Consider the following 12,053-nt stretch of genomic DNA (forward strand, 5'->3'; position numbering starts at 1 on the left):
GAAGATGGTCCTATGGGGCGGGAGGTGGCGTCCCTTTTGCACTGTGGTGTCTCTTGGGGAAGGAGCTCCCCAAATCTCAATAAACCAGTGAACGGAGTGACTCAGCACCTTGTTCTTTACTGTGAACAGAGTGGGCTTCAGCCCAAGGAGGGAGGCTCGGGAGACGCCACGTTGATGAAAAGGCACTGCAGTGGAGGGATGGAAAAAGGTGTTTTATTGATCCATTGAGGGCTTAGCAGGGCAAAGCAGGACACTATTAGGACTGAGATTAGTGAGGGATGACATTAGTGGTTAAAAGTGTGGGCACTGGAGTCTAACTACCCAAGCTTCAGATTCTACCACATGCAAAAAATTTCCTTTATTCTCCAAGTTCTCACTTACAAAGATAAGACTCATCGTCATCATCACCATCTTCATCATCCAGCCCTCCACAGGGTGGCTGCAAGGACAAGTGCTCACGATGGTTCTTGGCTCATGGAGCATGTTGGGTAAACACTAGCCACTGTTGCTACTGTTTAATGAGTTCTCTGACAGTGATGGGCAGTTATGGGAGCCTGGAGCATTTGGCTGAACAGATGTGGGGAGTCTTCTTCCTAGGAATTAAGAATAACAAAAAAATATGACTGCTAGGAGGCAGCAGATGAGATGGCCCCTGAGTGCTTCCAGCCTTAAAAGTCTTTGTCTAAGAACTCTGAGCATCTTGGCAGGAACTGGCTATCCACGTGAAAGAAAGTGTTGAATGGCCAATGGAAAACAAAACAAAACAAAACATTGCTTGGGACTTCTGTAATTCTTTGTGTCCTCTTGGAGAAGTGCCTTTTTGAAGCTCAATTTTTCTCTTTCCCCATAGCACTGATTTTTTTTAAAGTGATTTTCATTGTTTTGCAAAAGAGCTACAAGGATTGGATGGGCCCTCTCATTTCACCATCCTGTGGAAGAGCCAAGTTCTGAAGTTCCCTGAGAGCATGGGTGGTTAAATCTTGGACCAGCAGTACTTGAAAGCCATTCTACTGTGATTATCCACATTGGACCAATAGGACTTGATTTGAGTTTCCCCTCTTCCCACAATAGAATATTCTCGAGAAAAGGGGAAGAAGCCTGTGGATTAGGTAAGCCTTTAGTGTGGAAAGTGAACAGTTGGCTTCAGAAGCAGCAGCAGGAGCTATATCCCAGCCCTGGGTAGAACAGAAGAGACCAGAGTTACCACCTTGAACTTTCTTTGCACTTAGCGGAGCTGCAAATTACAGAGGGTCAGTTCCACTGTGCCAAGGTCAAGCCAGACATTCTTTGCTGGCAGGAGCACAGACAGGGACCAGGTCAAATAGTAGGGCCAGCAGAGGCTCCTGGTGTGAGGAAGATGTGTTGCTGGGTGGTGCAACCACCACTCAGCAGTTCTGGGAAGAGCTGTTCCCTTGGCCTCTCCAGCCCTGCCTCGGTCAGGATGGGCTTCACCCTCAGGCTTCAGATCTCCTCCTGACTATAGAGCACCGTGGGCTCTAGACTGCTTGCCAGGCCTCAGTGGCTCCCGCTCTGCCCTGACTTGGCCTCTTGCCTCCCTGCCCTAGTCATTTACTAACAGAATTTTGTGAACACTTTGCTACTACGTTAGTTTTGTTATTTTTTCAATCAATCAAAAGTTTTTTGGCTGCGTTGGGTCTTCCTTGCTTCGCACAGGCTCTCTCCAGTTGCAGCTAGCGAGGGCTTCCATAGTTGTGGTGCATGGGCACAGTAGTTCTGGCACACAGGCCTAGTCACTCCACAGCATGTGGGATCTTCCCAGACCAGGGATCAAACCTGTATCCTCTGCATTGGCAGGCAGATTCTTAACCACTGCGCCACCAGGGAAGTCCTAATCAGCACGTTTTGATGGGGAAGTTACTGTGGCAGGTGCTTCTAGGCCCTGGGGTAGAGCAGTGGGCAAGATGGGCTTTCGTGGGATGTACATTCTCAAAGAGGGAAGATGAAGTAAGTAAGTAGGCAGGTGAAATAAATAAACAAGGTAGCCTGAGAGAACAGCCAGGAGTGTGGGCATCTTGCATTCGTTACCTCTGCTGCTCAGGATGGTGCTGTGGGAAGGTGTTGTGCACTCATGTCTGTTACCTGGCAAGGAGACTGCAGCTCGGAGAGGAAGACTCTTGTTCAGGGTCACACAGCTGATGAGGAGAGCCAGCATCCAGGATGAGTGAATTATTGTCTGTTGCTGCGTAACCTGTTACCCTAAAACACTGGCTTAAAACAATAATCATTTATTATCTCTCATGGTTTTGTGGGTCAGGAACTCAGGGAACAGTGGGGAGATTCGAAGGCTGGGGGCTGGAATCATCAGAAGGGTCTAAAGATGGGTGTTGGCTGAGACTTCAGTTGGAGCTGTCAGCTGGAACCCCTACACCTGGCCTTTCCATGCAGCCTGGAATTCCTTACAACATGGTGCCTGGGTTCCAAAGGCAAGTGTGGGGAGAGAGAGAGAGAGAGAGGGAGGGAGGGAGGGAGGGAGGGAGGGAGAGTATCCCATTGGTTGGGGCAGTCACAAGGCTGTGCCGATTCAAGGAGAGGAAACATGGGTCTCACGTCATGGTGGGCGGAGCATCAGTCCCACTGTGAAAAGAACACGTGGGATGCAATAAATATGTTGCTGCAACCTTCTTTGGAAAGAATGATCCACCGCATCTGGTCTGCCTACTGCAAAGCGAGCGTTCACTGCACCTCGCACGCTGCTGTCTACCCTCGCAGGTCCATCACCCAGTCTTGTCTATTTGCTGACTTTCAGCCTCTTCCCAGGTCTTTGATTTCTTCTGGATGCTTCAAGGCCAGCGGTAGTCCCACACCTAGCCGTTTCTGCCAATTGTGGTTCCTCCCACGGTCCATTGTAATTTTAGGACACTGTGGATAGAGTTTATTCTCTCCGGTTTTTGAAGCAGGGAATTCTGTTACTTTGTACTTCAGGGTCCATTAACCCGAGGGGAATCGGAGGGTGGGCTTCATATCAGACAGCTTTCCCCCCCAAACAGGGGTGATATTCAAAATACTTAACCAATGAGGCATCCACTTAAGCGGCCCCTGGAGCCAGGAAGGAAACACTAGAGACGGTCGTGGGAGACGAGACCTGTGTTGCTGCCGTGAACCGCACGGAGGCTTCCGCGAGGGGGCGCTGTGCCGGAACTGCGACGTCGTGGGCAGAGGGAGCCGAGGGGCAGTAACACTAAGCAGCGCACAGTGTTCTCGGCGGGGTGGAGGGGAGGACAAATAATCTTTTCCCCCAACCCATCTTAGGTTCTTTATTTAGCTGGGGCCTTGCAAGTGGAGACCAGCAAAAGACACATTAAGAAGAGAAAAACTGAAGTTTATTAACACGTGCATCGCGAATATGCTTGGGAATACTCAGTGCTGAGGAACTCGGAGGGGTGGCTAGAACTGGGGCTTATATACCATTTTGAGCTAAACAAAGGAAAAGGGGTTAAGGGGTTTTGGGCTTCTGGGTAGTGGAGGCCAGCTTTGGGAAAGTGATCAGGAAAAGTGTGGTAAATAGGGATTGTTTAGTAAGGTTTGTTATGCAGATTTAAGTCTGTGCCTTCTCCTTAGATAAGATTTGTTAAGAGTCCTCCTCTTCCTGGTACAGGAGGGAGACACCTTTATAAAAGTAAATTTACAAAAAGAAAACTTGTGCCCTGTTTTAGAGGTTTTCTTGCAGCTGCTGGTTCTCAATGGGCCTTTAGCTTAAAATAATCCGTATGCCAAAGAGACATATTTTGGGGTGGCATATCCTGGTACCCTTCAGGCATGAGTGACTAATTCTGCACAGGGGAAACAGAAGCTGGGCCCTGTGCTTCAGGATCTATTCATGGTTCAGTGAGCCCTTCAGAAGTGAACTGGTGATTACACCCTGAGGTTCTTGAATAATGTCCCCTTAAGTGCTTCCAACTCATGTGCCGTATTGGATAGGGAAGTGCCCACACGCACAGGACCTAAATCCTGTAGTCTTTAATCATCTGCAAGGGATCCCCTTTTCCACTTGTATCCAATTCAGTAGGCTCTCTATATTTCTAAAATAATCCATATTTTCTCCTTAAACCATTTGGCTCCCTGGTGTAACTCCTTCCCCCACATCTTCCCATCTTAATGCACAACATATGTACGCCAGCTCTTTCCACACAGTAAATCAGCAAATATTTCATATTAATATTGTTCCCTCTGCTGTGTTTTAAACCTCAGGGAAGAATTCTCTGATGCCCACACCACCCAGTGCTCGTACACTCTATTCTTTCATTCTCTATGCCTTTGGCCTCGTACTTGCCCCCAACTCAGCTGTGTAGTGGTTACTTATGTTGGAATTGTGTCTCTGACCATCTTGATCTGCTTTGGACACTTTGAGGGTTGTGACTGAGTGAGCTTGTGCTGGGTTTTCCCCTAGGGTATCCAGTAGATAACTGTCCACACAGACGGAATGCATTCAAAATAAGATGTTAGTCCTAAAACCTCTGTTAATCCACGTATTCAACAAATCAGTTTTCATTAAAACAGATTGTTTACACTGCTTCATTTAATTCTCTGTTGTATTTCCCCTAGAGTCTGCCCAGAAAGGATTTTACTGTATGAGAACATTAGGGCCTCTGGGCACAGGGAGCTGATAAACAGGCCAAAAAAGTAGAGGTTTCCAGGTCCCAGTGAGAGAAAGAGGATAGAGGTGATCATGACAAAAAAGTATTACATAAGTGATTTGAAAAGTAGAACTAGGGTTAGCATCTCTTGTAGGGTTGAGATTAGGATTATTAAATATAAAATAGGGGATCTACATTTAGTATAGGATACAATCAAATTAGGAGGTCAAGGAGGCAAGAAGATTAGTACATGAATGGCTAAAATGAAGATTAGGATTAAAATAGAGTTAATGCTGCTGTTCTGTGCTGATGCCAGAGTAAATGTTGAATCAAAGCCATTTTGTGTTGGGAGTAGAATAAAACTAGGATTTCCCTTTTTCTTATTTCATCAGCATGTATCTGAGAGAATTTGGTATTGTTGCCACTGCCATGGGGAAAGCTGGGAGACAGCATCTATGAGATTAGGACCCCAGGAAACTTTACACATTTTTTGGAGATATTCATTCACTCACTCACTCATTCATTCATTTATAGAACTAATTGGGGGCCGATTTTCTGCAACATTCTGGTCCTTGCTTCTATGAGTCTGAAATCCAGTGGGGGAGTTAAGCCAGGAACACACTACATGAACTGTACCAAAACTTCCTCCAGGCAGCTATTGTTTCTTGTTCGCAGGGGATGCTTTGGAGCATCTGATAAACTCTTATTCCAGGGAAGCAAACCTCCTCCAGCTGGGGGGGGGGGGTCTAATAAATTAGACATATTTCTAGACTGGGATGATCTCCTCAAAGTTTACTGAGAGATATGAGACTTCTCACCCGTGCTGGGGAGACACTATTTGTATTCAAGCACAGGGTTAAGAGCCTGGAGACCTGAACCAGCCCTCCTGGGTCCAAATGCCTGAAATTGTTAAGCTGCTACTAAATTCTGTGTCTCAGTTTCTGCATCTGAAAAAGGATGGCGATATTACCTGTTTCATAGTGTTGTAATAGAGATTAAATGAGTCAATGTGTGAAAATTACTTTAAACGGTACCTGGGATATCATAATCACTATATAAATACCTAATAATAACAATATAATAATTATCATCTTTCTGAGCAAGAGTACAAACCTGATGACCTTAGAGAGGTCTTAGGTCAGGAGTCTGGAATGCCAGTTGTAATACTATATACTGCCAGTCGATGGCACCAAAGCCCACATTGTTAAAACTGTCCTGCCGGCATAAACATTTTGAGGTCTCCCTCTCTGTCTGAGCTGTTTTCGATTTGTGGGTGCTGTAGAAGATGAAACACTAGAACTGAAGAAGGTAAGCTTTCTACTAAGGCTCTGTTCTGAATTCCAGCCTAAGGATACTGACGACGCTTTGAAAGCAACAGTGTGTATTCGAGAAGTTGCCTGATGGAAGTCACCAGGCCTGGGTTTTAGTCCTAACACTGCATGTCCTTGGGCGAGTTTCTGAACCCCTGGACTTCAACTTCCCCCCTTCCTTGCTGTCATTTGGGGGATAAAATAGAACAACAATGCAAAACAGACACTTAAGGAAGTGGGAAAAAACCCGAGGGAGAAGTAAAGAAACTATGGTAGAAATTAGAAGTGGAGGTAAAGAAATAGTGATGATGTGCCAAGGAGGTGAGTTGGAAATAGAAATGATAAAATTGGGGAGATCACCATGGAAGTGAAATGTATGAAATACAAAATAGAGAAACTATTAAATTTGGTTCATATGTTTCATATGGAGATAAGTACTTCCCCTTAGCACATTTTCAATCTCTGTGTCTCTGTCTCTCTCTCTGTCACACACACACACACTCACACTCACACTTGCATGCATGCACACACACGTGGTTGTCATCCATTTCTGTGACATGATGGATGTGAGGAGAGCAGAGGTGAGGGGAACACAGACTTCCTGACAAAACCACGAAGAAGTTGCTCTCACTTTTCACGCACATCAAGCAGTTCTCGCTCAGCTCTCCCTGGAGTCCTCGTCCTTCCCCAGCAGCCTCCTGAGTGCTCTCTTTACCTTCTTGTTCCTCAGGGTGTATGTGAGAGGGTTAAGTGAAGGAGTGCCCACTGAATAGAAGAGACCAAAGAACTTGCCCCTCTTCTGGGCATAGGGATTTGGGGGCTGGAGGTAAACGGAAATTACTAAACTGTAGAAGATGGTGACCACAGTGAGATGGGAGGAGCAGGTCCCCAAAGCCTTTCTCCATGCTATGGTGGAGTTAGTCCTCAGCACTGCCCAGGCAATGGCACCATAAGAGATAAGAATGAGGGTGAGTGGCATGACCAGGAAGATGACACTGGACACAGCTAACTGAATTTCATTGTAGGTGGTGCCTCCACAAGAGAGTTGAATTAGAGAAGGGATTTCACATACAAAGTCATCTATTTGCTGATGGGGGCAGAAGGGCAGGTGGAGGGTGGGTGGTGTCTGGACTACTGATTGCACCAGACCCATTACCCAGGCCAAAGCTGCCAGCTGCCTGCACAGGCGAGGGTGGATGACGGCGGTATAGTGGAGGGGCTGGCAGACAGCCATGTAGCGGTCAAAGACCATCACTATCAGAAGGACACACTCAGTGGTCCCCAGAAACAGGAAGATGAAGAGCTGGACAGAGCAGCCAAGGAAGCTGATGGTCTTCTTTGGGCCCCAGAGGTTGACCAGCATCTGGGGAACGAAACTTTTAGTGATGCAGAGGTCCAAGAAGGAGAGGTTGGAGAGGAAAAAGTACATTGGGGAGTGGAGCCTGGGGTCCAGCATGGACAGCAGGATGATGAGTATGTGCCCACTAGAGTCAGGAGGTAAGAAATCAAGACAACCACGAAGAGGATTCTTTCAAGCCCTGGGTGTTCAGAGAAGCCCAGAAGGAGGAAGTCCACCAGGGAGCTGTGGTCGACCATGACCTATTCCTGTCCAGACCTAGAGGGACGAGAGGTGTCTGAGCAGTGCGTTCCCACCTGTCTTATAAAAACTCACCCTGGGTACTTGTCAGGTCTTACCAGGTGGACGTTTCTCTTCCCGTTCCTTTCACCCAGCTTTCCCAGGTACATCAACATCCAGCAGCCCCTTCTCTTCCCCTGTGTCTCCAGGTCAAACATTGTCTAGTAGAATGGAGGAAACCATGAATGTGCTGAGAGACAGACGAAGCTTTACACGTACCTCAGACTTACTGGCTGAAGGCAAAGAAAGCTGATATAAAATATGGATTAATTAATTCAGCAAACAATTATTGAGTACTTATTATATTCTTAAAAAAACTTTTTTTTTATTTTTGGCTGTGTTGGGTCTTCGTTTCTGCACGCGGGCTTTCTCTAGTTGCGGCGAGCGGGGGCTACTCTTCGTTGCAGTGCAAGGGCTTCTCATTGTGCTGGCTTCTCTTGTTGCAGAGTATGGGTTCTAGACGTGCAGACTTCAGTAGTTGCAGCATGAGGGCTCAGTAGTTGTGGCGCACAGGCTTAGTTGCTCTGCGGCATGTGGGATCTTCCCGGACCAGGGCTCAAACCCGTGTGCCCTGCATTGGCAGGTGATTTCTTAACCACTGCGCCACCAAGGAAGTCCCCAAGTACTTATTACATTCTGAGCACTGTGCTACTATTGAAATTTCCCTTTATTATGTATGGATGGAATTACAAAGAAACATGTGTTGAGTGAATTTTCTGATTACAAACATTTCTGTAGAATTAATCTTGCTTTCTAGTGATGGGCATGAGTTTCCTAGAATCATTCATGTTCTGTCTACTTTACACATTTGCAGGAGATTTCACCAGCGAGTGAAATGTGGTCTGTCGAGATTTCTTCATCTTTCCATTATGTGTAATGTGGAAAATAAAAACAAATATAGTGTCAGTCAAAAAATGATTATTGTCCGGTTCTATAACAGCAAAAGTTCCATAAGAACTGAGGCTTGGACATGAAATGCTACCTTTTCATATAAGATGAAATTAGTAGTGAAAATACACCATATTGAGTTTGGGGCATTAAACAGAGTTTTGGTTTTGTACAATGCTTGGTTAGTTTCATTCACATATGATTAAAAACTTTTTATTTTAAAATAAGTTTAAATTTACAGGAAAGTTGTAAGAGTGGTTCCAAAGACTCCTATATAAACTTTATCAAGACATCACTTTTATCTCTTAAAAAGATTAAACTTTTAACTTTTTAATCTCTACTGCCCAGAATAATTATCTGGCACTTAAAATATATTCAACAAATGTTGTATGAATGAATGCATGAATTAAATGCATGAATAAATAAATGAATGAATTGTTTAGCATCTGCTCCAGATGTACAAGGGGCTGACAAGGAAAGCTGACCTTATAATACTGAGAGCTGGCCTCTCCTCCCATAGATATATCAGGTATAATACAGCCCAATGTTCATTTAGGTCTATTTTTTTAAAATATTCATAAGTATAACAACTAAAAATCAGTTCTTGGTACCATCATTTCAAAGATATGCTCTGGCTCCTTTTCCACCAGAACTCACCTTATAAGCAGGAATGACTGCTAGCTCCCCACCTCTCTTTTGAAGGACCCAAGAAAAAGGAATGACATTTTCAGGCTGGATGACTATGGGCCAATGTTGAATAACTCGTGAATCGAAAGCTGATGCCAAAATCTTCTCATATGCCAAGCTCTGCCCTTCCTGGGCACTGGATGGAACCTAGATGTAGGAATGTCATCAAAGGGAAAAGAAAAAGGGATTATTTACATGTTAAAATTAAAATCCTAGGAAAGATATGAAAGAGCAATCTCTCTGGACTACAGAGAAAGGGAAAATCCAATTCTCATTCCATTTTAGAAAAAGACAGAGGATACGCACAGTCTTTCCTAAAAAAGCATGCAACTTTAAAGACTATCAATACAGTCAATAACAAAGAGGTTAAGGAAGAAACTCAATGGAGGCACTTAGCCACTATTTTCTTTAGCCCTTAAGAAAACCACATCATTCGTTGTTTCTCTTCCCTGGCCAGCAGAAACACTGCCTCCTCTTACCCATTCTTCTCCATCCAGATCTCGCTCTTCATCTCCCATCACTACTGTGACCTTCTCTCTGCTAGGTGAATCATGTACCCACATCCAGTCCCGTCTCTCTCCAGGTAGGACTTCCAGGGCCTGCTGCTCAGAACAGGTCTCCTCAAGGGGGCCAAATCCCTGTGAACACCCATCAGAAGTAACTGCCTTCTCCCAGTGACTGATATTTTGAGCCAAGGGGCAGGAGCTGCTCTGCATTTTTTGTCTATTGGCAGTATGGCTTTAGATACCAGTGAAGTTCAGTGGCTCCACTCTGCATTTTAGGTTACTGGCCTGAAAGAAAAGGGCAGGAAAAAAAGAGAGAGGGAGGGAGGGAAAGTCATGAATGGGAATAGTACCACATCAACAAAAATCACAAAAGAACCAAGCAGCCCGACGGGGAAAGAAACTGGCAAAGAGGAAGGAAGTTAAAGCTCTGATGAGAGTTTCAGAATTCATGAGAAAAGACTTAGAGCACCATATCGTTTGGGTTTCCTCTCCTCACCTTACCAGCTATGCGACTGTCGGTAAGCTTTTAGCATATCTAGGCTTCAAGTTGCCTATCTAAAAATTGGGGTAGTGATAGTACCTACCTCATTGGGTTGTTTGAGAATTAAACGAATGAACATCAATATGTATACTACATTTAGGACAAGGCCTGACCCAGAATAAGCGCTATATTCACCAGTTTGCCAAATAAAAAAACTTTAATTGTAATATTAAAGGATGGCCTAAAGAAGGAGGAGAAGGAGAGAAAAACAGATTAGAAGAGGTAAAGATAAATATGCTTCAGCAGGCGGGTCCTCCTACGTCCCAACCCATCCCATCCCACCTCCCACCGCAGGCCCCGCCCCTCCCCAGAAGGCCAGCGAGGGGCTCCCGCCAGAACCCCGGACAGGGCCTCACAAACCTGCCCCGCAAACTCACCTTCTCCGCCGACCCTGCGGGTCCTGCCTTCATCGCGGTGGGGCCGAAGGAGCGCAAAGGCCTCCTCAGGTGAAGTCCAAAAATCCGCACCCGCACCTCAGAGACGAGGGGCTCAACTCCAAAGTGCAGACAGAACCTTTCCATTCCGCGGTCTCCATGGTAACGCGCGGCTCGCCCTTCTAGGACCCCCGGAGGACTCTTCTCTTTGGTCCAGCACTACAAACCCTGAGAAGCTGGACGGTTCCGGTCCCTGCTTGCTAGTTTGGACCTGTTGCCACATGGAGAACAGATGAGCTTGAATATGAAATTGATCTTCTTCAGCGTGTGAAGAGGGAAAACAACGAAAGAAAATGGAAGCACGAGTTAATCAGAATTACGTGAACGTAAGCTCCACCACGCAGAGATCTTTAACTGTTTTGTTCATTCCTGTATCCCAAGCTTTTATAACAGTTGCTGAAGAAATTCTTGTTAAATGAATGAATTGAAACGATTCTGAAAAAATATTGCTGCAAAGCATCATTGACTAATATCAGTATTTGCCTGTGATCAGTAGCTTTATTTAAAAGAGAACTATGTGTCACATACATTTAAATATCTTATAATTTGGGGATTATGAAAACCCACAAGCATGCATTATAAGTAATGTATGCTGTATTTTCCAAAATATTATATTTCTAAAGTATTGTATTTTTCTATAATATATTTTCAGTATATTTCAGTATAATGATTAGCAGTAGAAACTTGAAGAGAAGTAATTAAGTAATTATGTTAATTACTTAAGTAATTAAGTAAAGCACAAAAGGTATATTTAAAAATTTGAGGAAGTGGCAAATACTTTTTAGATTATTCTTTCCTACACTAGAATATGAACTGGCTAGCATAAAATTATGGGACATAATCTTTTTAGAAGGGGAAACTCCAAGAAAATTATTTCAAAAAGACAGCCAATATAAACAAAATGAAATCCATAAACTCAAAGACAAAAAACAAATACTTGCTAAAGTTCTGAGTTGAACTGAAAAAATAATCAGAATAATGAACAAGACTGTTGGAAGGAAAATGAAAAATACCTGTGACAGATAAGATGAATGAGCTAAGGATACATTTTTCATTAAGGATATATCTCAAAACCATGAAATTGAGTATGTACAAAGTACATAGTAACCTCTATGAAGCATTCTTGCCAAAAATATTGAACCTAAATCAAATCAAGCCTTTCAAACTTAAATATGTACAGAGTCAAACTATTTGTATAAAATTAGGGAAACGTAAATTATACTATAAAATGTTTATGGCTCCCCACATATGTACTAAAAATATATAAACATGCATCGGAATAATAACATCAATATCAAGATAGTAGTTAACCTGAGAAGGAAGAGGAGAGGAATTGGAGAGGAGTAGACAAGGGGATATAATTATATCTGTAATATTTATATCTTAAGATAGATGTTAAGTGTTTCTTTTATTATTGTTTTGTATGCCTGAAATGTTTGTTATTTTTTTTTTAAAA

General features: G+C 44.0%; 1 protein-coding gene across 1 annotated transcript; it reads right to left on the reverse strand.

Moving 5' to 3' along the window:
• Window positions 1-6,563: 6,563 nt before the first annotated feature.
• Window positions 6,564-7,501, reverse strand: LOC307059347 (olfactory receptor 2H1-like; the record flags this gene model as incomplete). The annotated part of the gene is given in 2 exon segments (XM_079713247.1): window positions 6,564-7,381; window positions 7,384-7,501. Coding segments are annotated over 2 exon segments (936 nt in total).
• Between the last annotated feature and the right edge of the window lie 4,552 nt (window positions 7,502-12,053).

Source organism: Hyperoodon ampullatus, assembly GCF_949752795.1.
Source record: "Hyperoodon ampullatus genome assembly, chromosome: 10".
Taxonomy (NCBI): Eukaryota; Metazoa; Chordata; class Mammalia; order Artiodactyla; family Ziphiidae; genus Hyperoodon; species Hyperoodon ampullatus.